The sequence below is a fragment of the Trichogramma pretiosum genome, unplaced genomic scaffold (genome assembly GCF_000599845.2).
Source record: "Trichogramma pretiosum strain Unisexual culture from Peru unplaced genomic scaffold, Tpre_2.0 scaffold83, whole genome shotgun sequence".
Classification (NCBI taxonomy): domain Eukaryota; kingdom Metazoa; phylum Arthropoda; class Insecta; order Hymenoptera; family Trichogrammatidae; genus Trichogramma; species Trichogramma pretiosum.
This window is the reverse complement of record NW_019641663.1, coordinates 143,248-169,531: the sequence shown is the minus strand read 5'-3', so window position 1 is coordinate 169,531 and position 26,284 is coordinate 143,248. Positions and strand designations below refer to the sequence as shown.

General features: G+C 43.4%; 1 protein-coding gene across 1 annotated transcript in view; it reads left to right on the top strand.

The window, feature by feature from the left end:
• The window catches only part of LOC106651142 (ski-like protein), a 107,559-nt gene extending 81,726 nt beyond the window's left edge, over positions 1 to 25,833 (top strand). The window contains exons 5-6 of the mRNA XM_023460235.1: positions 25,589 to 25,691; positions 25,760 to 25,833. Of these exons, the coding sequence (XP_023316003.1) occupies positions 25,589 to 25,691; positions 25,760 to 25,833 (177 nt within the window). The remainder of the gene's footprint in view (positions 1 to 25,588; positions 25,692 to 25,759) is intronic.
• Positions 25,834 to 26,284: the final 451 nt, after the last annotated feature.

Sequence of the window (26,284 nt, the reverse complement as noted above, 5' to 3'; positions counted from 1 at the left end):
GCTAAAGACAGCTTTGCGATGAGGTCGACAGCGACATCTGGGGCAAACCATACAGGATTGCCATGTCGCGCCTGCGATGCCCGCAGACCAAGCAGCCTAGCTCCCCTCTACTGGTGCGCAGCGCCATTCTACAGGTGCGAGGCACTCTCCAAGCTCTCAGCATACAAACAGCTGACCACAAGACGGAGGCTCTGCTCATCACCAGCAGAAAGAAAGTTGAAATCATCACCATCACGGTAGGTGACCACAGCATACGCTCGTCCCCCTCCATCCGCTACCTGGGTCTGCACATCGACGCCAAGCAGAAGTTCGACCACCACCTCCAAACAGTCAGCGCAAAGGCTGTTGGTGTGATCGGTGCTTTTACGAAGATCATGCTCAACTTGGGCAGGCCCAGAAGTAGCCAACGTAAGCTGTACACCCACGTCGTTGACTCCTACCCCTGTATGGAGACCCCATTTGGAGCAGAGCCGCAAAAAAGCGAGCCTACATTCGCCAGGCGGAGTCAGCCCACCGACGAGCTTGTCTGCGTGTGATCGAAGGCCAGCCGCATGTCGCTTACTAGGCCACATATGTCCTTGCCGGCATACCACCGCTGGCCCCTCTCGCGGACGAGCGAACGCGGCTCTACAGCCACCGCCGAGAAGACGCAAAGGACGAGGAACGCTTGGCAACGCTAAGCAAGTGGCAGGAAGCATGAGACCGGTCGACGAAGGCCCGATGGACGCCCCGACTGATCCCAAATATCAGAGTGTTGATCGAGAGGAGGCACGGAGAGTTGAACTACCACCTCACGCAACTCTTGAACGGGCATAGCTTCTTTAAACACCATAGCCGACGCTACGGTCATAATCAAAGCGCGTAATGCCTGGTCGGCCCCTCATCCATCGAGAATGCGGAGCACGTGTTTTACCACTGCCCGAGGTTCAGCGAAGAAAGAGAGAGACTACACTCCCTGCTTCACGAGGTCATGACGCCGGAAAATACCACCAGGCTCATGCTCGCGAGCGAGCCGAATTGGCTCGCGGTTGCTTCCTTCGCCTACTCAGTCGTAACTAGACTGAGAGACGAGGAAACAAACAGAAGGTGATGACCGGACGATGCGGCTGGAAGAAGACGCCATTCCAACCAAGCCTTCACGAAGCGCATAACGCCAACCCCTCCACCCCCGTGAACTAATGCCTAACGGCGGTTTCCGCGGGGATGGAACATTGGGAACTTGATGTGGATGTATCGACATAACTTATGTATAGCCTAAACCAATATGCTACATTGATACCTAATGTAAAATACTATTTTCTCTTTTTACTAAATAATATATTTTTAGTCTATCCAAAAAAAAAACACTATCGGCCTCGTTGGCTCAGTGGGTATAGTTTTTACCTGCTGATACAAGGTGTGTCGTAGGGCGTGGGTGCGATCCCCACTGGACGAGTTTTCGATGGCGTTTTTTCGCCTGGTGTGGTCGAGCCCATGCTCGAGGTGGAGCGGGTACTACTCGAAAAAGAAGACCCAGGCTATGTCATCAGCCTCCGAAGCGGTAAAAAACCCCGATCACTGTGTGAGCTGGAAACGAAGAGGATAACTATAAGTAGGAGCCCGAGGCAAGGATTCACAAGGCTGGCTATAGACGGGGAGCACAACACTACCATGATGAAGTCAGAAGCGAGAAGAAGACTCACAAGAGGGCGCCTAATGCGGGAGCTTAGACTCGTTGGTTGACGCATGGTGGCGCCGGAAGCGAGAACCACACCCACAAGATGAAGCCGACCCACCAAACTGGTCACTTGCCAGGCGGCGACAAAAGCGAGAACCACACTCACAAGATGGCACTAGGCAGCGAGGTCTAATACTTAACTCACGAGGAGACGCCAGTAATGTGTGACCACCCAAAGATACGGCTCTGAAAAAGGGGAAACGACAAACGAGAGATGGCATCGCGCAGGATCGGAGGTTCACCAAGTAGAGAAGAATAAGTCCCTGAACACCTAATCGTTGCATATCACGATGCGACGGATGGTGGATGTATCGAAACGACTAACATAGAAGTAGCAGAAATGCTCAACTTACCCCGGCCTCACCGATGCAATGCCTAGTGGTGGTTACCAGTGAGTGTCCGAATGGGGTGGAGCAGAAAAAAAACAAAAAAAACCTCATAAATGTGCAAAAATCAGTTTGATTTTTCTTCGTGTTCTTATTATTTTTTCTTAAGTCCATACAATTTCAGTATCGGTCTTGATCTTACTTTTTTGAACTAACATGAACAAAGAGTGACGTAGCTGGGTGTTTATGAATCCTGCGGTGTAGCAAGACTCTGAACTCAAGGGGCCCCTCGAGCTGCAGTTAAACAAAAAAAAATGTAACTAAATCAACCCAGCTCATTAAAGTCACTACTTATAAAGCTTTAGACCAGCAATAATAAGTACTTAAATCGATACCTCTTGTATAGGTTGTTTTGATTCTTCAACATTTGTAACGATGGGATCTGGTGGGGGCTTATAATGATAAGTCGTAAAAGTTCGGTAACAAGTATTTGTTGTTTTATTAATAAACTAACGATTAATTATTTACAAATATAACAAATAAATTAAGCAAACAAAAGGATTTGACTTTAGTTAGAAAAAAGCAGAAAGCAAAGGAAAATATTAACTGTGATTGCAAAAGAAATAAGAAAAGCAACAAAAGATTAGCCAGTATTAACAATTAAGCAACGATCAATCAATGATAGCCAAGCAATCAAGTGACAGGCAAAGCGAGCACGGGTGCGTCGTATTAGCCTTTGGCTGAGTGAGACCGGACGGTCGGTACCTGTAACAAAATGAATATCGGTTCGTATGAGTCTCTATCCACGGTGCAAGTGTCACACATAAACAGCCCCGGGTCGGTCGGTGTGAAACGGAGGAACGGAACGGGGATCAGATCGGGGATGCTCACGTGTGCCCACGAGAGCTGGAAAGGGTGCGTGTGCTCACGCACTGACAGGTAGGATCGTGTTGCTCGTGCTCACGTATACGGCTTGATGCATGTGCTCACGTATCAAGAATCTAACTTCTCACCTCGTGTGCTCACGATGTATCTCTCGCTTTGGCCGGAGCCGAATCTCCTTTACCGCCGCGGCTCGCTGGTTTATACACCTTGATTGGAAAGGAGTTTAACGCCCGAAACATGCGTGTAGTCGGTGAATTATGGGACCGGGGAAAATTTTCAAAAAAATTCTAGGAGCAATATTAAGCGAGAAAAAAAATATTTAAAAATGCCTGTTTTTTGCTTCAAAAGGATTATTTTGATCCTGGTTGTCATGGAGCTGACGAAGGCGATCGGCTGCCACATGCGATCGATCGGTAAATAAACAAACAGCCGAGCCACGTGCTTGGCTCCAAATTAACAGGCCGAGGTTATACTTGCAACGATAACTGGCTAAACTTATAATCATACAAAGTATGATTAAAAATGAACAATTAGCCTGTCATTTTGAAGGAAAGTTATGAAAATTGTGTCTGCGTGTGTGTGTTTGGAATTGTGTTGCAGTAAATTCTTACAGTGGCAGCACATCGTGTCGGCTAGTCTGGACTAGCCGACGGAGACCACTACGGTGCCGCTGACGATGATTCTCGTGTCGGCTGGCGCAGGCTAGCCGACGCATTGTGTTTTTTAGCACTACTTAGCTACTCGTATCAGCTGGCTCGAAACCGACGATCAAGAAAGGTCCAGCGGTTCTGACGAGGATTTTTTCATTATTTAGGCTAAGGTTCGAAACGGAAGTCGAGCTGTGACACTGGAGTCCATAAAGTCATCCGCGAGGCATACACAGGACTTTTTATTGTACTGCTTTCATGATTCCCGAGAAATTAAATGAAGTTTCATAGATCGCGACTCGCCGGCGCAGCACTGGGCTCGGCGTAAATCGACCTGTGACTCTGGAGACGGTAAAGTCATCCTCGAGGCGAGCAGTCGACTCGTTCTCATGATGCTTATATGTTTTTCGAAAAATTAAGTAAAATTTCATAGATCGCGACTCGCTACCACAGCACTGAACTCAGCGCAAATAGACCTGTGACTCTGGAGACGGTAAAATCTTCCTCGGGGCGAGCAGTCGACTCGTTCTCGTGCTGCTTTTATGATTTTCAAAAAATTAAGTAAAGTTTCATAGATCGCGACTTACTAGCACAGCACTGAGCTCAGCGAAAATCGAGCTGTGACTCTGGAGACGGTAAAATCTTCCTCGGGGCGAGCAGTCGACTCGTTCTCATGCTGCTTTTATGATTTTCGAGAAATTTAGTAAAGTTTCATATATCGCGACTCGCTAGCACAGCACTGAGCTCAGCGCAAATAGACCTGAGACTCTGGAGACGGTAAAATCTTCCTGGGGGCGAGCAGTCGACTCGTTCTCGTGCTGCTTTTATGATTTTCAAAAAGTTAGGTGATGGTTCATAGATCGAGTCGACCGCTTGCCCCGAGAATGATTTTACCGTCTCTAAAGTCACAGGTCGATTTTCACTGAGCTTAGTGCTGTGCAAGCGAGTCGCGATCTATGAAACTTTACTTAATTTCTCGAAAATCATAAAAGCAGCATGAGATCGAGTCGACCGCTCGTCCCGAGGAAGATTTTACCGTCTCCAGAGTCACAGGTCGATTTACGCCGAGCCCAGTGCTGCGCCGGAGAGTCGCGATCTATGAAACTTCATTTAATTTCTCGGGAATCATGAAAGCAGTACAATTAAAAGTCCTGTGCATGCCTCGCGGATGACTTTATGGACTCCAGTGTCACAGCTCGACTTCCGTTTCGAACCTTAGCCTAAATAATGAAAAAATCCTCGTCAGCACCGCTGCACCTTTCTTGATCGTCGGTTTCGAGCCAGCTGACACGAGTAGCTAAGTAGTGCTAAAAACACAATGCGTCGGCTAGCCTGCGCCAGCCGACACGAGAATCATCGTCAGCGGCACCGTAGTGGTCTCCGTCGGCTAGTCCAGACTAGCCGACACGATGTGCTGCCACTGTAAGAATTTACTGCAACACAATTCCAAACACACACACACAGACACAATTTTCATAACTTTCCTTTAAAATGACAGGCTAATTGTTCATTTTTAATCATACTTTGTATGATTATAAGTTTAGCCAATTATCGTTGCAAGTATAACTTTGGCCTGTCAATTTCGAGCCAAGCACGTGGCTCGGCTGTTTGTTTATTTATTGATCGATCGCATGTGGCAGCCGATCGCTTTCGTCAGCTCCATGACAACCAGGATCCAAATAATCCTTTTGAAGCAAAAAACAGGCATTTTTAATTATTTTTTTTCTCGCTTAATATTGCTCCTAGAATTTTTTTGAAAATTTTCCCTGGTCCCATAATTCACCGACTACACGCTTGTTTCGGGCGTTAAACTTCTTTCCAATCACGGTGTATAGGCGGGCGCCGACGGCGGCGGCCGCGCGTTGCCTAGCAACGCGAGTACATACGTGGGGCCTACAGCGGCGTGCTCGTCTGCTCCGCGGCTCGCTCAGCTGACCGCGTAGCAGACGAGCGTTTGTGCAACCACGTACGTGGTCGTCACACATTCAATATTGCTTATACAAAGAAATAATTCGGATACATATTTAATATTTAAAAATAAAAAAATTGCACAAACTGAGGCACTTACTTTACTTTAGTTTCTAACTATAGTTTATCTAGATATTTGGCTACTTGCGATTCCATTCCGAAGCGCCTCCCTCGCCCCTTCATGCGCGGACTAAAAATTTTCATAAAACCTGGGGCCAGCCAGCGGCCTATTCATATACGCTCGGAGGAGGATCTGTCGTGCTAGGATCGCAGACCCTAAACAACCAAAGTCGAGCGACGCCGAGCACAGAGAGTCCCTCACTGGCAAACGTCACATCGGAGAGCCCTCAGACTCACACTGATGGCTATGCATTGAACGGTTCTCAGCCGTTGCTGTCATCGCTCACAAGTACTCACTTATGAGACTCTCTTCCCCATCGCGCAATTCTTTCTCGTAATTATTCAAAACCACTTATCCCCATAAACTCAAATTCAAATTTATCTACAGCTACCTCATATATTCAGTCTATTTCAAAATTTTCTATAGTTCCCCTCGGTCTTTCTTCCTCTCTTTCATCATCTCTTTTCCAACATAACTTCTCTACACCTGTTTCTTCATCTTTTGCCCCACTGCCTTCAGTCCATCGTTTCAACTCTCGAACCCTTTCCAAGCCGCGCCCTCTTGTTCGTAAAAATTTAAAAATAGTGTCTATTAATATAAATCGGTTTTCTGCAAATTTCAATCTTCTCGAGCAGAGGATCCTCTCTGGTACATACGACATCGTATCGGTCGTCGAGACATTTTTAGAGTCCTCAGACAACACCTCACCGTTCTATATCGCCGGCTACAACTTTCTTCACTGTCACAGAAGAGAAAAGGCAGGCGGCGGCGTTGGACTCTATGCTCAAGAGAACCTTGCGGTAGAGAAACTCATGGCCACAGAGTCCATATATGACTACACGCCCGAATACCAGATAATCTCAATTAAGAATGCAAACAATATGAAGCTACTCTTTGCAACTGATTACCGGATCCCGGAGGCCGGCTACCCGGAGGAGTTTTTCGAGGTGTTCTATCGTCTTCAGCTTCTCTACGATAATGTTATCGTGACTGGTGATTTCAACATTCATGTAAATAGGCCAGGCGATCAACACGTTGGTTGCTTGATCAAGCAGCTGGAGCAGCTGTCCCTTCATCTCGTCATTACAGTGCCGATCCATCATGTAATATATCACGATGGGTCTATTCACGAAAACTGTCTCGATTTGGTCATAGTGCGTGACACGTCTCTCATTGAAAGTTTCTCACGCTCTTCTTCTCCGTTTGCCGCAGCACATGACTTTATCGATTTTGAATAAAAACTATCCCACGACAAAGCTTCAGCTGTGACCAAGTTTGCGCGTGATTTTAGGCGTGTCAGAACTGAGATCTTTGCTCCCTTGGTCGACGAGACGGCGGTGGGCGGCCACGTCGTTACGGGGGCCCTTTTGGACTTTGCCGTGGCGACGTTGTCTTCTGCGTTATTAGCAGCCGACCTGGTTGCTCCACTGTCTGCCCCTTGACCTGCTTCTCGTCGGAAGCCTTGGGTGACATCGCAGATCAGAAGCCTCATCCGTGAGCGCGATCGCGTCTACCGCCTATTTCGGCGTGGAGGGTCGAGCGCTGCAGCATATAAGGAACTGATAAGCCGCGTGCGTAATCTCCTGGACACGGCAAAAAATCAGCACCTAGCCTCACGCATCGCGGGGGCCGTGGACGTGCAGTCCCGATGGCGCGCGCTGCGTAGTATGGGAGTTTCGTCTCCCCGACTGCCGTCACCTTTGGCATCTTTCTCTGCCGATGAGCTCTGCTCTCACTACGTTGCCGTTGGCTCTAGTGCGCCTCCACTCTACATCAGCATGGCTAACGATGCTGTCCCAGCAGAGCGGCGTACATTGTTCGATTTTCGACATGTAACGGAGGACGAGGTGAGGCTGACGATAACTCGATGCGTTGCGAAAGGTTTTGGCTTGGACGGAATTCCTTCCACCATTCTTCGGCTCTCATCTCCGGCCATACTGTGAGTCATGACACGTATTGTAAACGCCTCTATGGATCTGGGTTACTTCCCCGTGTCATGGAAGACGGCCGTTGTGATCCTTCTTGCAAAGGGAAGCAACGTGGCCTCACCGTCAGACACAAGACCGATATCTCTCCTCTCGGAGCTTTCAAAAATAGTTGAACAGATCATCCACACTTAACTGTCTGAGTACCTCTCTCAGAGTGACTTGTTAGACCCAGGCCTACATGGCTTCCGATCCGGTCACTCCCCCACGACTGTACTGCTGGAGATCACTGAGCGGGCCAGGCGCGCTATAGACAGCAGAGAAGTATCTATCTTGGTGTCGTTTGACTTCTCGAAGGCATTCAACACCATCGACCATACCATCCTGATACGCAAGCTCATTTGTGCTGGTTGCTCTGATTGCGTGATTGAGTGGTTTGTGAGCTACTTGAGCGACAGAAGCGTGTGTGTGCGGCTGGAGGATGGCACGCATACGGAGCCAAGAGCGGTCATATCACGGCGTCCCTCAAGGCAGTGTTCTTGCAGTGTGCTTGTGTACCTACTCACCTCGCGACACATAACACAGCCCTACAAAAAAAAAATTTTCAAATCCACCGACCCGACCTAGTGGAATTTATGTTTTTAGGGTCGCTGAATCCGAATCCGGGGTCGGTTCTTCAAGGTTGGCTCATTTTAGCGATCATTTGAAGGTCAAATAATGGGAAAAGGGTAAAAAATCTGAAAAAATTCATACATGGGTTTTTGAGGATGCTGAATCCAAATCCAAGGTCGCATGACCTTCAGGAGGTCCCTTCCAAGGTCATTTGAAGGTCAAACTACGAGAATTCAATAAAAATATCCGGAAAAATCACACTTATGTTTGAAGGGTCGCTCATTGTAAATCAGAGGTCATTTTGACTGTATCCGGCCTTGTAAAGTTCATTTGAAGGTTATTTTAGGGTCAGATCACGAAAAAAGCTTAAAATCTGAAAATACTCATTCATAGGTTTTGAAGGATGCTTAACTCAAATCTGAAGTCAGATGACCTCTATGAAGTCGCCTTCAAGGTCATTTTAATGTTAAATTTATTTAATGCGATAAAATATTGGAAGCAATGTCTGAGAGTGTAAAAATAAATTCACTATAAATATATTCTTATGGCAAAGCAGAGATGAGCCAGGTGGATCGGCATGGGGAGTAAATTGACAAAACGGCATATTTTTTCTTATTATTGAACCATTTTCGTTCGTGACATTGATATGGAGAAATATGTGGTTCTGTTAACTTACCTCTCATTCTGACACACCTTTTTCTCTTCTAGTCTTTACCTGCTGCCTCAATAAGTTTGATGTCGGTGACAACTACCCGAAATGGGATGTGTAGAATGATCCGCTCATCAGCTTTTCGAGGTTACGATGCCAGTGGAAGTGCACTGCCTTGCAGGGTGATTTGGATTCAGCATCCTCAAAAACCCATGTATGCATTTTTTCTTAAAGTCCACTAGGTCAGGTCGGTGAATTTGAAAATTTTTTTTTGTAGGGCTGTATAATCTATGCGGATGATATTCAGATCATCTAGCATGGATTACCGGCTAATATCCGCGATCTCCTGCGAGACGTAACTAAAGACGCTAATGCGGTCTGTGAGTGGGCCAAAATAAATGGACTTACGTGCAACGCCGCCAAATCAAAGGCCATGCTCATTAGAAGCTTCAGCTTCGTAACCTCGCTGAGACCGTCGCTGCCCCCGGCACTGGATATCGGTGGCGAGATTGTGCCTTTTTCAATGGAGATCAAGACCCTGGGTGTCTTCTTGTCAGAAAAGTTCAACTGGGATCGGCAGATTGCTTTCATGACCACGAAAGTTCATCACTCTCTCTATGCTCTGCGTTTCTATAAGCACGCCCTCTCTTGCAAAATGCGTTTGATGCTGGTAGGCGCTCTGGTGGCACCTCACCTGGACTACCCAGCACCATTGCTGACTCACCTGACAAAGGAGCAAACTTTGGCTCGTCAGCGCTTGCATCCGTTTCATATACGGCACGATTCCCAGGACAGCTCATGTCACTCCCTATCGACTGGCTCTGGGATGGCTCTCGGCTGGGGGACGCAGAGAAGTCATCAACTGCTCTCTAGCATCTCGCATCATCAGAGATGCTTTGCCGGGCTATCTCAGAAAAGGCTTTCGAGTCATCGGAGTGCCCACAGAGACCGAGGAAATCAGGCAGTCCGCACGATGCCGACCCCCAGTGCTCTACTACAAAGCGCCCCGCACCGCATCATTGGATCACTCATTTGATGGCTCGTTTTACCTCGCCCGTTGCTCGTGATGCAATCATGTCGTGCACGCACCAATTTGCCACGACTACTTGTGGCGGCATCTTTGGATGACCAGGGCAAAATTTTTGCTTCTCCAATGCTTCCACCTGCGCTCTATAAGCTCTGGCAAGTGGCTTTGGCCAAGTCTAAGGCTTTAAATTACCCGCGCCCGCTAGTCAGAGGTTCTTCAGTGTTCATGCGAGCCACACTTACATCGCCTCTCGTCAAAGTCGCAAGCGTTGACGAGCTAAATGCTTTGAAGCTGGCTGTGCGCGGGCTCTTATCGTCTGGGTCCCGCTCTCACCAGGACTGAGACCACGCTGATCCACCTACTGATAGGAGTTCTTCTCAAAATTACACGCACAGCCTCATCATTTCCCATATTAATATTAATCGCCTTACCAGAAACTTCAACGTACTCGAAGCTCACATATCTATTCACAAACCTGACCTCATAGCAATATCCGAAACCTTTCTCAAACCATCTGTTAATTCAAATGTTTTTTCCATACCCGGCTATACATTTCATCACCACGAAAGGCCGGGTAAAAAGGGCGGTGGAATCGCGCTCTATGCACGTAACGACTTCATCGTCAAAGCTGTTCAAGCTTCTAGTCCGCGCTTTAAAAATAAACCTGAGTATATCCTTTACTCGATCACAACAACTCGCGCAAAGCTTTTACTTGTAATAGTTTATCGCCGACCAAAAGCTGCGTACCCGCAAGCTCTTTTCGACCTACTTCCAATGTATTTCTCATCTTTTGAAAATATCATTATGACAGGTGATTTTAATATCAATATAGCCACAATCAATTCCCACTCAACATCATTTCTTAATCTTATTTCAAATTTGCAGCTTACCATAGTAAACACTGAGCCTACACATCACGTAATTTGGCGTGAAGGCTCTATCCACGATACATGTCTTGACCTCTTCCTAGTGAGAGATTTGTCTCTGGTGAATCGTTTCGCTAAATCTACTACCCCTTTTGCTTTACGTACTTTCACGCGTATCTCGCAAACTAAACCAAATGGTCAATACAACTACAACAGCATGTTATAACTAATTGTAGTTATTTAATCAATTTTTCAGACCTTGAGCTTTACCTCAAATAGTCTAGGAGTTCATTTTTGCTATATTTGAAACTGTTGCTTATGAGTACGTTAGAAAGATAGATAGAACGCGTCTTGTGTGCGTCTGCTAGGTATATGCGTATGGCGTATATGAGTTGTGTCGGCGCGGGCTTATATTGAAGGGCCTGGCACAGAGTGTATGCGTGTTATTGCAGTAGCCGCGGTGTAACGTGAGTGTATGACTGTTAGAGAGAGAGACTTGTGTGTGTTTGCTGGGTGACCATCAACTTCTAATGCGCAGACGCGCGGTGTAAATGTCCCTTGGTTCTGCTCTCTTCTCATCCACTCATTCTTCTCATCAATCTCATTTCATTTTGTCGTCGCCTTCTCAAATTCTTTCACACTCTAACTCTCAATATGTCTAATTATGATTATTCTTTCCCCCCAGCATGGTTCACAGCGTTTGCCAGTAATTTGACAGAGCAAAACAACACTCTTTCCAGACACTTGTCTGAGATAATTGCTAAACTGACAGCGTTGTTACACGTGTGAATCTGCAATCAGATCGTGTGACGGAACTAGAAGAGGCTTCTAGTCTTAATGCGGGAGCGATATCGGACATTAATGTCGAGATTGAGGTGGATAAAAGCTCCATCAAATCACTTGAGCCTTCGCAGATAAACACTCTGCCTACAACCACTCATTTATGAGACGACTGCGAGGTTTTGTTGTCAGGTCCGCCAACAAATCTCAATATTCCAGATAGAGAGATACTCAATAAAACGTTCTCTGCAATTGGCTTCAATAACCACACATACTTCATAGCATCAACACGAAACTGGACACACAAAAAGACAAACCCCACAAACAGCAATAGTATTCTTAAAACTCGATCACTTGTTTTCAAATGCGCATCCCCAAATATCCGTGAACACATCATATCTCAAGCACACAAACTTTCAACCACTAATTCTCAAACCCTTTTCAGTTCAGGTGATGACACTAAGCTCTCTCTTCGCCTATTATGGCCCAAAGAAATCCATCTTCTTCTTAATAAAGCTCGCTCAATATCCCAACAGATCAATTTTGCCACACCAATTGTACGTAATCTCACCGTCTTCATGCGCACAACCACAAATTCCAAATTACTACCAATTAGAACAGACGAACATCTCACCCACCTATTAAACTGCAATACATAATATTTCGACGACTTTTTCTCCTCACCGCCAAACTCTTCACTGCAATATACTCATGCAAACATCTATTCATCACTTCAGCATTCAATCATTTCTTTTCAACGCCAAATGTAAGTTTAATATAAGTCTTGTTATGTCAATCAAGTGCGTTTCAATTATTAGTTCTGATGTTGTGCATCGACATTCCAATTTTTATATCTAAAATGTTGCTACAAATTGTCAATAATTTTTTAAGACAATTGTATTTCAAAAGTGCACACAGGGTTCGCCCTAAGCCCAATAAAGCATCTATCTATCTATCTCTCTCTCTCTTTCTCTCTCTCTCCCTCTGCCATTACACATGGATTACGCAGCCTCCGTATACAACGCTACAACCAAAGAGCAGGATCTGCGTTTACAGCGCCTGCAAAATGCATGTACTCGCTTCATATACTGCACTATCGCGCGCGATGAACACGTCACCCCATATCGCCTAGCTCTTGGATGGCTGTCAGTGAGACGCCAGCGTCTGCTCAGAGTGGCGGTGCTCGCTCTGAACATCCTTCATAAAAAATCACCCATGCATATTTACAATAGTTTCACGCTTTACTCAAATCGTATCAACACTCGCTCCTCTAGCCGACGTGCTAGACCATTACTTCATTACTCGACCCCCCGCACATCAGCTCAATCTCATTCTTTTGTTCACACTGCATCTCGACTCCTAAATTCACTTCCATTCGCAATCGATCTAAATCGTCCATCATCTGCCTATAAATCACTCATTTACGACCACCTATTTTCATTGGATATTAAAGACTGGAAAAAAAGATGCCGCAATGAAAACCTCACTCTCATTCCACCCTCCCTCACTAACTCACTCGTCATCTCATAGAGAGCTACTCAACTCTTACGCAATATGCCAATCCTTGCTACCTATATTTGTATGCTTAAACTTGAACGTATACTCGTTAAATTGTAAATAGTTTTTCTTTCTCTCTACTTTGAACGTTTATACTTGCAACGTATACTCGTTACCTTTGTAAATAATAATTTTTTCTATACCTGTAAATAATCATTCTGCCAGGGCCAAACGGGGTTCTACCCCATGGTCCGTTTCAAATAAAGTAATCAAATCAAATCAAATTAAGTAAGCACGCGTTTTGATTGTGCTCCGCTTGCCTCGTTGCTGTGAACTGTGCTTTTGGGCGAAAATTTTCGAATTTTTTTGTGCGAGTGCGTAGTGCAGCGCGACATCCACTACTGCAAGTTTAAAATCGCCAAAATGCCAACTTGATCCTGTAAAGCTAAAAAATAAGTTTATAACCTGTAAGCCAACGCTATTTCTCTGATTCTGTGTGTGAAATCGGTGTTATTGTGTCGGTCGGTTTAATCCGCTTATCAACGGCTGCTGTGTATTGTGTTGTGTGTATCTGCCTTGAATCGTCAAGTTGTGTATAGTATAAACGAAAGTGTCTATGCCGTGCTCTGCCGATTTTGTTTTGCCATGTCCTCAAAATCGAGCTCGTCCGTGTCGGCCGAAGATACCTCCCAAATAATCACCATGCTCTCTCGCATTGATACTGCGCTGAGTGATCTTCGGACTGATTTCGCTGTATTGAAGACTGGAGCTGACGCCACAAATCTCAAACTCGACAGAGTTATTGAGGCACTTAATGGTCACTCCGGGCGTATTGAGGCTCTTGGGGCCCGCCAGGAACACATTGAGCGCTATCTTCGAGAGGCAAAACTATGCCCTGAACTGAAAATAATGGGTATTCCATCTGCCCTGGCTTGCACCGCTGATCCAGATCTTCGTCACCTGTATGCTTCGATCTGCGAGCTTTTTGGAGCTGGCCACACCATCACCGACGTCCAGGAAATTCGGTGGCTAAACCCACCATCTGCTCGGCTAAGCGAGAAAAAGCCGGTTTCACCTCTAGCTGCTCGCACTATGATTGTGCATTATTAGCAGACCGACACCCGAGATTACGTTCTCAGGGCCGAAAAGAAATTTGGAGAATTACTCGCCTCTGCCCTTTTGCCAGGTCCAACTGGCAGTATAAAACTGTTTGAAATGCATTCAAAATATGTGCACGATTTGCTAAGTAAGGCGAAAGCTGTGGCTAAAGAACGTGATTATAAATATGTGTAGGCTCTCGGTGGAGTCTTGTTTGTGAAAAAGTGTGATGGAGGCGAAGTCATCGAGCTATTGATTGAGCCTGATCTGGAGAGACTCTGAGCATGATTGCAAATGTATAGTAGTTGCTAGTGAACAGTGTCTATTTGTGAAATTTGTTGTGGAAAGTTCTGTCAATGTATGCATGTTGTTTAGTCCCCAATTTGTATATTGCTATTGTATATTGCTTATGAATTGTATATTGCTATGTTGTGTTCAAGTGAATTTAACAAATTGCTCTACTGTGCCTTAAATTATGTGAACTGTAAATATTTGTATATAGCTATGTTTTTGCGATTAATTGCTAGTAGTATTTTGATGATACTTTGATGCTGGTTTGCCATTCGGACCAAGGAGTCCTTGGCATTAATAAAATCGTTCAATCAATCTCTCTCTCTGGTGAGTACAAGTGACACGTATTTTTCTCAACCTCCCGAATTTTGATCTGTTTCTGCTATATCCGTGCCTTCGAGCCTTTTCTCTTGTAGATCTTGCGTGTAAAAAAGAGCAAGGAATCCAAATCAGTACAGACATTTACTACAACTGGTCCTTGCGATTAGAAAATTAATCAAAAAGTGCATCACTTTTCTCTTCAATCAATTCGAGGTTAGCGGTGTGAAAATTTCTGCATCACTTCCCTTGCGCACCTGCTATCTGCTATATCCTCAAGGAAAAGGCGAGGCCAAAGTTTAGAGTGAAGGAGGAGCCTGGTTCAGTTTCCTATTTGCTGGTTTGCTGTAGTTGAATATACGCTGGTGGAAGTGTTGCTGACGATTCGAACCCTGCTTCGTATCATGCCTGTTAAACCTATGAAATTGTCTTATGTATCGAGCTTGTGACGTAATTTTAGTGACTGACAGTCCTACTATACTCTAAGATCACTGCATCTCTACGGACTCATAGCTCTCTTTTCTTGCTACTACTGTGTTCGAAATTACTGTAAGCTGCACCGCGATTCCAGCATCTTCCGGTGTCGAAGATTTTTGTACTGCCTAAAACTGAGGACGGTCGTCTAAGTGTCGCCCCCATTCTAGCACCTGAGCGTTATCGACTACTAAGGAGATGCTTGCTTTTTCGTGAACAGCACAGACTGCCCAACTCTACGCAACATTCACATTTACATGCGTTGCCCAAACCGCACCAACCTAACCTTAATTAACACCGAAGCTGACTTGAATGCTTTGCTATAGCACTACCATCACTCTCTAGCTCATATACTTTTAGACGTGCTCTATCACGAGCCAGCGCATCGTAGGACCAAGCATTTTTTCGTCATCAAGAACCGTCGAAATCTTCTCAATTATTTCATTGGTACATAGACTTACTAAACACTTGCAATCGATATCACTGTATGAGAGCCTACTGTTTAACACAGTTACCTGTCTGCAAAACACCACATTTATGCTGTAATGGTTCCCGTGACCAATACTAATATTCGGTATGAATCCTAGGCGATGCACCTTCTCGCGCTGGCTCAGTACTCGATGCAAATTTCGCGCCGACCGTGGAGACGTCGTGGTCCAACCTAGGATGAAGTTAAGCAGAAACGGTTTGCCAAAATAACAAAAAGGGGAATTAAATAACAAAATATACAAGTATTTATTGAACAAGACTTCCTAATAGCAAAAGCAGCAGCGCAATCGTAGACACCCTCACACAGTCATACGCAGACGCGATTGCACACGCAGTACATACCGCACGCACCCACGACATTCAGCACTACTCGTTCACGCTAGTCCGGGTCGTGCATTGGGTAGACGCACTTGCGACGTACGGTGAGACAAAATTATGCTAGACGCGACTTCTTCGATCTCGGGACCACGTTCGATGTGAAGACCCTTATTGCGTCCGAAAACGATCTCGCCGCGCTGCTCGCATTCGTGAAAATCTTACAAAGAATGTCATGTTTACAGCAATGCGCTGGTTGCTCACATACACACTCTCACACAAATGCATTGCTGCTATTGCATAAGTCAAATTGTATATTATACATTAGTGCGGCTAGGGGGGCGAGAGAGCTGTGACGACGTAACGCGATCGTCACAATGTATATAGATACCTTTCCTCTACGCCTTACCATACTGTACAATTTTTTTCGCTAAATATTGTACAATAATGCTGCAATGAGCACAACAACGTAAATCTATTGTAAAATAACTGCTGTAAACTTTGAATAATAGTATTGTAAAAAGCTGAATACTAGGCCAGACGTGGTTCTACCCCACCGCCCGTCATCAAATAAATGTTCAATTCAATTCAATTCTCTCATCATTGCCGTAATTGCCGCATCATCGTAATCATTATCTTTCTCTCACGCGCGCTCGACCGGAGCACGTCACGATATGCACGGTGTTGCTTGATTCTGTCAACTCATGGTTCGCCACATTGTACTGTGTTCGGCGTCTACCCAATGTGAGCGAAAGATGCTCAAATAACTAAACGGATGTCCCAACAGTTAAAGAATACGCAAACGAGCAGATCTCATGTTGACTCGTTAGAGGGCGTCAGTCAGATGAGAGATGCTGAACTCGTAGAGACGTTGAAAGCGCTGTGCGCAACAATCGACTCCACTCCCCGTGACAGCTGGTCCCTGGGTGTTGCTTCGAGAATAATTTCAAATCAGATTTACGATTTAATATAATCAATTAAGATTATGACAAAGAAAGAGAGAGCGATTAGCGTATCTCCTCTTCATTGCCCGGTTACCTGGAGAATGAAGATTTGTTTGTCATACTCCGATCGACACGACAGTGGTTGCTATGCAGCCTTTTTTTTTTTTTATTATATATATATATATGTTCGAAGTGTATCGAACACTGGGTACAAGCCAGGCCCATTACGAGCTCCTCGAATCGTACTCGAACGATTTTCAACGCAACCATGTCGATCTTATCGACTCAGGATACAATCGCTCCATGATTTATGCGACGGTCGAGGGAACCTACACGATGGCAAAGGGCCAGGTGTATGATATTCAACAGAGCTTGCATTCTGGTGACCGTCACCCCACCACTGTCGCCCTGAGCCGAGGGGTACCGCTCTCCACTCAATAGTACCAACGATTGCCTCAAATCAATGTCCCTGAGTTTTTCGGCCGACAAGAAGACTGGGAAGGCTTTCGTGACCTCTTCACAGCGCTCATTCATCAGAATGATCACCTCAGCGATGTCGAACGCCTGTTCTACTTGAAGACGCTGGTCAAGGGCGAGGCCAACGCTGCACTAGAGTCACTACAATTGATGGGGAGCAACTATGAGACGGCATGGGCGTTTCTGGAAAGTCGATATGACAAACGTCGGCGTCAGGTGCACGATTATCTGGTGGCGTTACGCGCACTCAAGCCTCTTCTTGATGCATCCATGCACTCGCTTCAGGGACTCATTGATAAACTTAGTCGACATTGAGACCAACTACGCAGTCTAGGTTGCCCGATCGACTATTGGGACGACTGCTTCGTCTCTATAGCAGCCTACTATATGGATTCATGATCGCTGTAGCGGCATACTCGATGCCCTACAAGTCGATGAAAGTCACTCTTGAGCTCACGCGTAGAAATAAGTTATGACGACGAGACGAACCCTATACACCACGCCCCTATCACACATTCATGTTTTCCCACATACACTTTAGCACCTGAAACCTGGAAAAGAGAGAGAAGAAAAGCGACAAAATCAGAGATCAAGACGACGACAGTAAAGAACAATATGAGAAAGGAGACCAATAAAGTACACACTTAAAGTAAACACACAAGTAAAGTACACCATTTGATAGGTGACAGGTTAGTTCGATACCTGCATCTCTGTCGAGACAAAATCGCAGGCTAAACATCTGAATTTCTACCTACGTAAACTCGCACTATACGTACGAACACGAGACAGTCCATTGAGATAGCAAAAACATCCAGCAGCAGACGAAATTAACAACGAACACATACCAGACAGAAACCCACAGCGTCGACACGTGAAATGAGCAGACGAGAATCATCGACCTATCGATCAATAATCGATTGGCGCTCGCGTGTCGCTTCAGACGACACGTGAGAACGACGAGTACGACCACGTAGGAGTCGGCCATATTATTACCGCAAGTCTGCTAATACGCAACGCATGTGCGAATCGTGTCGTGTTCGAGAAAAGAAAGAAAGCAAAGAAAGTAAAAGTGAACGAATCTTGAAAAGTGTACCTCCATCTTCGCCGCATCCCTGGTGACGACGTCCAGCCTCGAGGAAGCCGGCCACCAGAAATTGTCGACGAAGAATGAAGATTTATCGTAAGCTAGTTTAAGTAACCTAGACGCATAAGAATACGAGCTCTCTCGCGCGATCAGTAGAATCTTTCCCTCCGTGACCCCGCGTCCCTCCGAGACTTTTTCGCGAGTGTTAATTGCTCTCCGCTAAGTTAAGCGAATAATTAATTGTAAACTTGAAGACGAAAAAGATTGTATAAGAACAAAGATGAAACCAGTCATCAGAATAATATCACTCAATTATTATTATTTTATTACTTTGTATTTTTCGGTTCACTTGCCGCGTTTCACATGGTGGCGCCCTTACTATTAAAACTAACGAACTGGCATCTTGTTTTATACTTTCAATAAATTAATATCTTTCAATTTATAATTTAACCTAAAACAATTTGTTATAATTATTTGAGACGCCCAAAAACCCCCTTATAACGCGACAAGCTTGGGAAGTCGAGCTTAAACGCCTCGACGCCCTGGAGCCGAGTGCCACCGAGGCTTCTCATGGTCGACGCCTCCCATGGTTCGTAAAACTCAACGTTTTTCATGATCGTTCTTCACTCGCCAGGTCACTGCTGGCTGTGCTAAATGCAATGGTGACAACTACGTTGGTCACTGCTCCTCATTTACCAGCCTTGAGCCAAAAGAACGGAAGAGCGTGTTGCGGCCCCATTATGCTTCAATTGCCTGCGGCCTGAACATTCAACGAGAATCTGCCCATCGAGATCAACATAACAAGTGTTTAATGCCTCTCACCACACTTTACTGCATGAGGGAAACGCCAAGCATAGTCCCTTGACTAATGGGGCTGAACCCCCGGCGAAGACACCAAGATTGACCCTCGTGACTTGGGGGCTAAGGGGAGTCATACACCAATTCACTCCTCTTTGTCATTTTTTTAATATAAACCACAGTTTAATGTCGATCTACATTTTCAACATAAAATTGATATCTTTGAGCCCTAAAAAATATGAAAAAAGTTGCAGAATAGTGCTTTGCATTTTAAATAGCTTGTTTTTGCTATTTTAGCGTTCCGGCACTGTGCGCAAGGTTCAAATCAGAGTTATTCAGGTAGGGGTCCCAGATAGGTATCAAAATCTTCAGAAAAGTATCTTTTATGGGCTGGGTTTTGTGGAATTTTGATTAGAGTTATAAAAAAGTTTGTATGCCAACAGATATGAAAAAATCAAGAAATAAAAAAAATTAATTAAAGTTTTTGAGTACATGTTTGAGTTAGACACCCCTAGGAGGAGTCGACGTGGATCATCGCTCGCGCAACAGAAGAATACTAGTTCTAAGCATATAGGAGAGTCGATCTCACGGCATAATTGTATTCTAGCGAAAACTGTTAGCCGGTGCATTGTTCGCTCAAGTTTCACGGTTGAAGAAGACTTGTCTTCTAGCCCGCTGCGAAGCTCGAGAGGTTTTCGGTAGAGGGAGACTTGTCTTCTAGAGCGCTGATGACTTCGAGAGTTGACTGCTGAGGGAGGCAACTCCTGGCGCGCGGTCACCTGAGGGTTGATGTACTGTCTGCTACTAGCTGGCTATTTTTTGTTGCAGACCGGCTTGCTGAAAGCAAGGTATGGCTGTGTTTGGACTCGGCGTGTCCTAAGGCAATCTATAGAATTTAGATTTAGGACCACGAGTATAACTCGATGGTAAAAGCGAGTTTGAATCTTAACATGATATTCTGGTATATGACTTTACGCACACATTTATAATAAATATTGAACCAAACATTGACTAGACTTTATTAATTAAATAAACAGTATATATTTTTGTTAAATAAAATTTTTGTTAACGATCATTTAATCAATCCTCTCCCCCACAGCAAATTTAGCAATTAGAAAAGGTTTTATTGTTTTTGTCCTTCTATAACAAAAGAGAGCACATATTGAATGATAGAACTGATATGAAGGTCTCAATCAAAATTCCACAAAACTCAGCCCATAAAGGATACTTTTTTGAAGATTTTGATTCCTATCGATCATGGCCACCTAAATAACTTTGATCTGAACCTTTTGCACAGAGCCGAAAGGATAAAATAGCAAAAATAAGCTATCTAAATGCAAAGAACTATTCTGCAACTTTTTTCACATTTTTTAGGGCTCGAAGATGTCAATTTAATGTTGAAAATGTAGATTGACATTAAACTGTGTTTTATATTTAAAAAATGACAAAGAGGAGTGAATTGGTGTATGACTCCCCTTAACAGCACCCCTGACACGGGCAGCCGCAGTGTCAACAACTTGTCTGTCCAGGCAATATTGCTGCCTACTACGAGAGTGCACATCATTGGTCCGCAGCAAAACACCATCGCTGTACGCTGTCTCTTGGACAATTTCTCGGAGGCACCGGTGCAGGAGGTCACTACGGATATCTCCGTTGTCGGCGGTGACGTCGCCCAACGGTCACAATGGCGAGTCGGCCTCAGCCTTCATTTGCCTGGTCAAAGGTCGTCCATTATTATCGAGGTCAACTGTCATCGTCATCTCGGCATTACGACGCCATCACAACAACTGCCCTACGAGGCTACCCCGGCAAGTATGCATGGTGCTTTAGTGGATCCAAACTTCTACAAGCCTAGATCGGTGGACTTGCTTCTTGGTGCCAACGTTATGCTCTACTTGATGGGAGAAGGTTCCCAGCATGTCAACGGTCTAGTCGCTTAAAGAACATTGGTTGGGTGGATCGTGTGGGGCGGTCTCAGGCAATCTCAGCTAATCGAATCAGCTCAATGCTTGATTCCGTTGGCCGAATATTGAGCCGACATGGCAGTTACAGTTAGCCTCTCTGCTTCATAGGTTCTGGGCAACTGAAGAGTTTCCTCGCGCCGAGAAAAGTTCGCCCATCGACACTTGGACCGAAAGCTTGTTCGCCCAACACCGGCGTAGTTCGACTCGTCGCTATACTGTTCAACTTCCAGTCAAGCCTGACGCAGTTAAACGCTTGGGCTCTAGTGAAAGCTAGGTACGAGCTTCACTTGACACCTTTCACTGACGCATAACACGCTGTCCTCCTTTTGCTCAAGAATATCGATCCTTCATGAAAACGTACATTGAGCTTGGACACATGACTGCAATACCTCGACATCAAATTGAGTGCAGGCACCGCGTATACTACATCCCGAACCATGGAATTTGGCAAGCCAGCGATCATGGACCCAGGCTATGGGTAGTATTTGACGCACCTCGACCTACATCGTCTGATGTCAGTCTGAACGACGTGATGTGTCGGGGCCCCAAGCTCCAGAGGGATATTTGGCTGTTTCTCTTTCGTTAGAGGAAACATCGCATTCCTTTTTTTACCGATGTGCAAATGATGTACAGTAAAATTCTTATTGATGAGTGCGATGTTGATTGGCAGGGCACGCTCTGGAGTCCATGTACTGCCGAACTAGCTTGACATTATCGGTTAAATACTGTGACATACGGCACTACCTGCGCACCTTACTTAGCTCTGCGCAATATCCAACAACTGATGAGGTTGCTCAATTCCCCATGGCTAGGCAAGCAAGGTCCAGAGTTGGTTAGAGCAAGGGAGTTGCGCAATGAGCTAATTCAACTCATGAAGGCGGGTGGATTCACGTTGCGCAAGTGGGTCGCCCACTCCCCAATAATTTTAACACTCCACTTCAAATTAATTGGACGACCAACAAACTTTTCTAGGCAATAAAAGTACTAACTGGCCAGCTTATCGCGAGTACATAAATCAAAATCTTACCTGCTTCATCCCACTGGAAACTCACGACGACATAGAAAATGCTATTGAAAACCTAAATATTTTAATACATAGATATTAAACAGTTTGTTTTGTTACTAGCACAATATTTGTGCAGTATCCCCCTCGCAAATTTAAGCAGGAAATTCAACGGAATATTAGAACGAATTTCGTAATCTTATATGCGTGAAGCATTTATCAATTTTTCAAAAACTTTGGCTACTCTTACAATCTTAATGAATGATCGTTTTCACACATTTAAGCAAGGTATTAAATGGTTAGTGAAAATGAATTTCCCAATCTGATATGTGAAGCATTTAAAAGATTTTAAATAACTTTAGCTACTCCCACAATTTTGGTAAATTATCCTTTTCACTCTTTTAAGCAAGGTATTCTATGGCCAGAAAAAATAAATTAGTCATATCAACAATTTTGGTGAATAATCCTTTTCTTTAATTATTCAGTGGATTCAACGGTTCAAATTCCCTAATTCGGTATGTATTTCCATCCTACTTTAGGACGAATAATAATGTTTACAATAATAGCTTCCCCACGTAGGGAATGGCTCGCTTGGCACCCTCGTGAAGAAAGGTTCTGGCACCCGCACACTCCAACTGCATTAATTAACGTGACTCGACTTATTAACTCTAATTCGTAATCACGAAGTTACAATTAGATATTAAAGAGGCTCTTTCGGTACCGGTTTTTGTACAGTCGAACGCGCTGTAGCTTACGCATGGTGCAGAACGCAACGTAATGCGCATGTGCCGTACGGCTAGGCCTTTCTCGAGCAGACATCTGATTTTAAGTTTATTTCCCATTGAGAAATAGATTTAGTTGATTTTTTTTATAAAATGTTCAATTCATATTTTAATAATAAAATATTTCTTTCTCAGAATTGCCCCGTTTTTTATTTAATTTAAAATTTTTATTTTTATTCGAATTTGAATTTCGCGCTCTTTTGCTTTGCGTCGTCTTTCGGATCACATCGAGGAATTCAACGGTTATCACGTTATATTTCTTCAGAACGTTCGCCAACCTATATTTTTTATCATTTCATTTTAAACATTATTAAATTCCCTTTCAGAAAATATAACTTTTATCAAAGTCTCTCATCATTGAAAAAAGTTATTAACAAAAAAATATAGCCTCCCATAAGACTGCATGTTAAAATGAGCATTTTCGACTGCAGTTTTCTCGGAAGTTAGTTCGCCGACCCCCAATTTTTTTTTTCTACATAATTGTGATGCTCTAAGGAATCGATGATATCAATTACATCAAATTCTCTCATCTTTGACAAAATCGAAAGAGCCTCCTTAAGGCAAACGTATGCCTATTAACATGTCAATCGATAGTAAAGCCAGTAACAGTCTCAGCTCGCAGGCATATACCTCCTAGGCGCGAGCCCCAAAATTATCTCTGTCTATCCCTCTCATCTCGAAATCGCCGATATTAAATCATCGCTAACCTCTAGCCTTACATCTGGTCCCTCTGGCGTGGCATTTGCACCTACTAACACTCACCTGGTGGACCCTTGCGAGATCTTACTCACAGGTTTACCGTCAAGCGTGAATCTATGCCACGAGGAAACTCTTGACAAAATTTTCAAAACAATAGGACTGAAAAACTACAATAAGTTCTTGGTAAAAACCCGCCCTTGGGAACCAAAAAAGAGACTCAAGCCCGCGCCGGGAAGCACTAAAGCATTTGTGTTTCAACTATCGTCCCCATGTGTTCGTGATCAAAGCTTAATTAATGCAAGCAAATTATCAATGGTGAACACGAGTGCACTTTTTGGTGTGGGCGAGCACAAGATCAGGCTACGTCCTTTGTGGCCAAAAGAAGTCTTTCAACTACTCAACAGGGCTCACGACGCTACATTATCGCTTAATTATGCGCAGCCTATTATGAAGAACCTCACAGTCTTTATGCGTGAAACTCACAACTCGGAACTCATCCCCATCATGACCGAAAGTGACCTCTCAGAATTAAAACCCAGGCCTATAGTATTGAATTCTCATTAATACTACTGCAACTACTTTACGAACACTCAACCTCACCAAACGCACTTCTAAATTCTCCCTTCCTTGACTCATTAGTCTTCTCCTCTTCAACTTTTGCTCACCGTAAATGCTACTCATCATCATCCACCCAACTCATTTCACAGCTTACGTTTCATTTCANTCATATTATATTAACATACAACGAACGATAACCGCTCAATGAACTTATTTAATATTTTAATTCATCAAAAAATAATTTTTATTAAAAATTTACTTTCAAAGCTACAATTGAAAGTTAAAGAAAATAATTAAAGTACGAGTCACTTTTCGAAAATGTGATTTCCAATAAAAAAAATCAGAGATTGGAGGGGACAACTTTCAAATCTCCGAGACATTTTTGGTAAGAAAAAAAGTAAAAAAAAACCAAATTAAAATCAAATTAAAAATTGAAAAAATTGAAAAAAATCAGCTGTTTATGAACAGCTGCAAGATGTGAAACATCTTATTATTAATTAAAGAAAATTAAAGAATTTAAAAGTAATCGAACAAGTAAAAGTCGAACAAAAAAATAAGTAAAAAATTAAAAACAAATTAAAAATTGAAAAATTGAAAAATCAAGAAAAAAATCAATTTAAATAAAAAAATCTAAAATCAAACAAGTAAAAAGTAAGAAAACAAAAAAACAAAAAACATGAATCAAAAAAACGAGAAAATCAAGAAAAATCAAGAAAAAGAAAAGTCAGAAAATCCCAACACAAGCATCGATGTTTCACATCTGGTGCATTATCAATGCGTCCTTACCCTTCAAATCGTTCCCTCTCATTTAGTCAAGTAAACAGAGTACTTTCTTGAGCTTTAGCGCACCAGATGTGAAACATCGATGCTTGTGTTGGGATTTTCTGACTTTTCTTTTTCTTGATTTTTCTTGATTTTCTCGTTTTTTTGATTCATGTTTTTTGTTTTTTTGTTTTCTTACTTTTTACTTGTTTGATTTTAGATTTTTTTATTTAAATTGATTTTTTTTTGATTTTTCAATTTTTCAATTTTTCAATTTTTCAATTTTTAATTTGTTTTTAATTTTTTACTTATTTTTTTGTTCGACTTTTACTTGTTCGATTTTTCGAGATTTTAGGTACTTTTACCCCCTTAACCCTGATGTGTCCCCTTGAATTGAGTCGTTTTCAGCTTATAGAGAGAGATTTATCTGAAAAAAGTTGATAATTTATGACAATATGACAAAAATAAAATTCAAAATGACAAGAAACATAATTTTATCCTTTTTATTTCAGGAACATGGAGCTTTGGATTTGTTCCAAAAATCTCGAAACATAGGAAATAATTTTATAAAAATTGACACGACCTATTTAAATAATATGCACGAGCATAAAGAAGGTAATTTTGCAATTTAATGTTATATAATGGAAAATAATTCGTTTTTAAATTACTACTTTTACTTGCAGCCTTTCATAATGAGCATAAGGAAATATTTGAAAATTATATCAGACTAAACAACACTTTGAGTGTTGTGTACTAGTAGTAGTTAATAAGTAAAATTTAAAAAAGTCAGTTTGCCATGAGTGCTTACCGGTAGGTCCCATCACGACTTTCATTCTTCCCCACTTTGCAATTATGCAGATTAACTATAAATAGAGGCCTTATCAAAGGCAAAAATCAGTCTCAAATTCAATCGAAACAAAACAGTTGAACAAGAAATATCTCAATCTTGAATTAATGATCCCTGCTTAGTTTTAGAGAAATTCATTAGATCTAGTCGTATGACTAGTTACATTTTGAATATAACTTTACGTGAGACTCAGTTAAAAGGATACACCAGTGTTGAAATCTGTAATAGGTGTAAAATAATGCATCAATCAAGTGTCAACGAGTCTGGCTATTCAGGAAAATTTGGTGGACGAAAATATTTACGTACACGAAAATTTTATAACAACTCATGAATTCGACAATTTTCGTACACGAAAATTTGG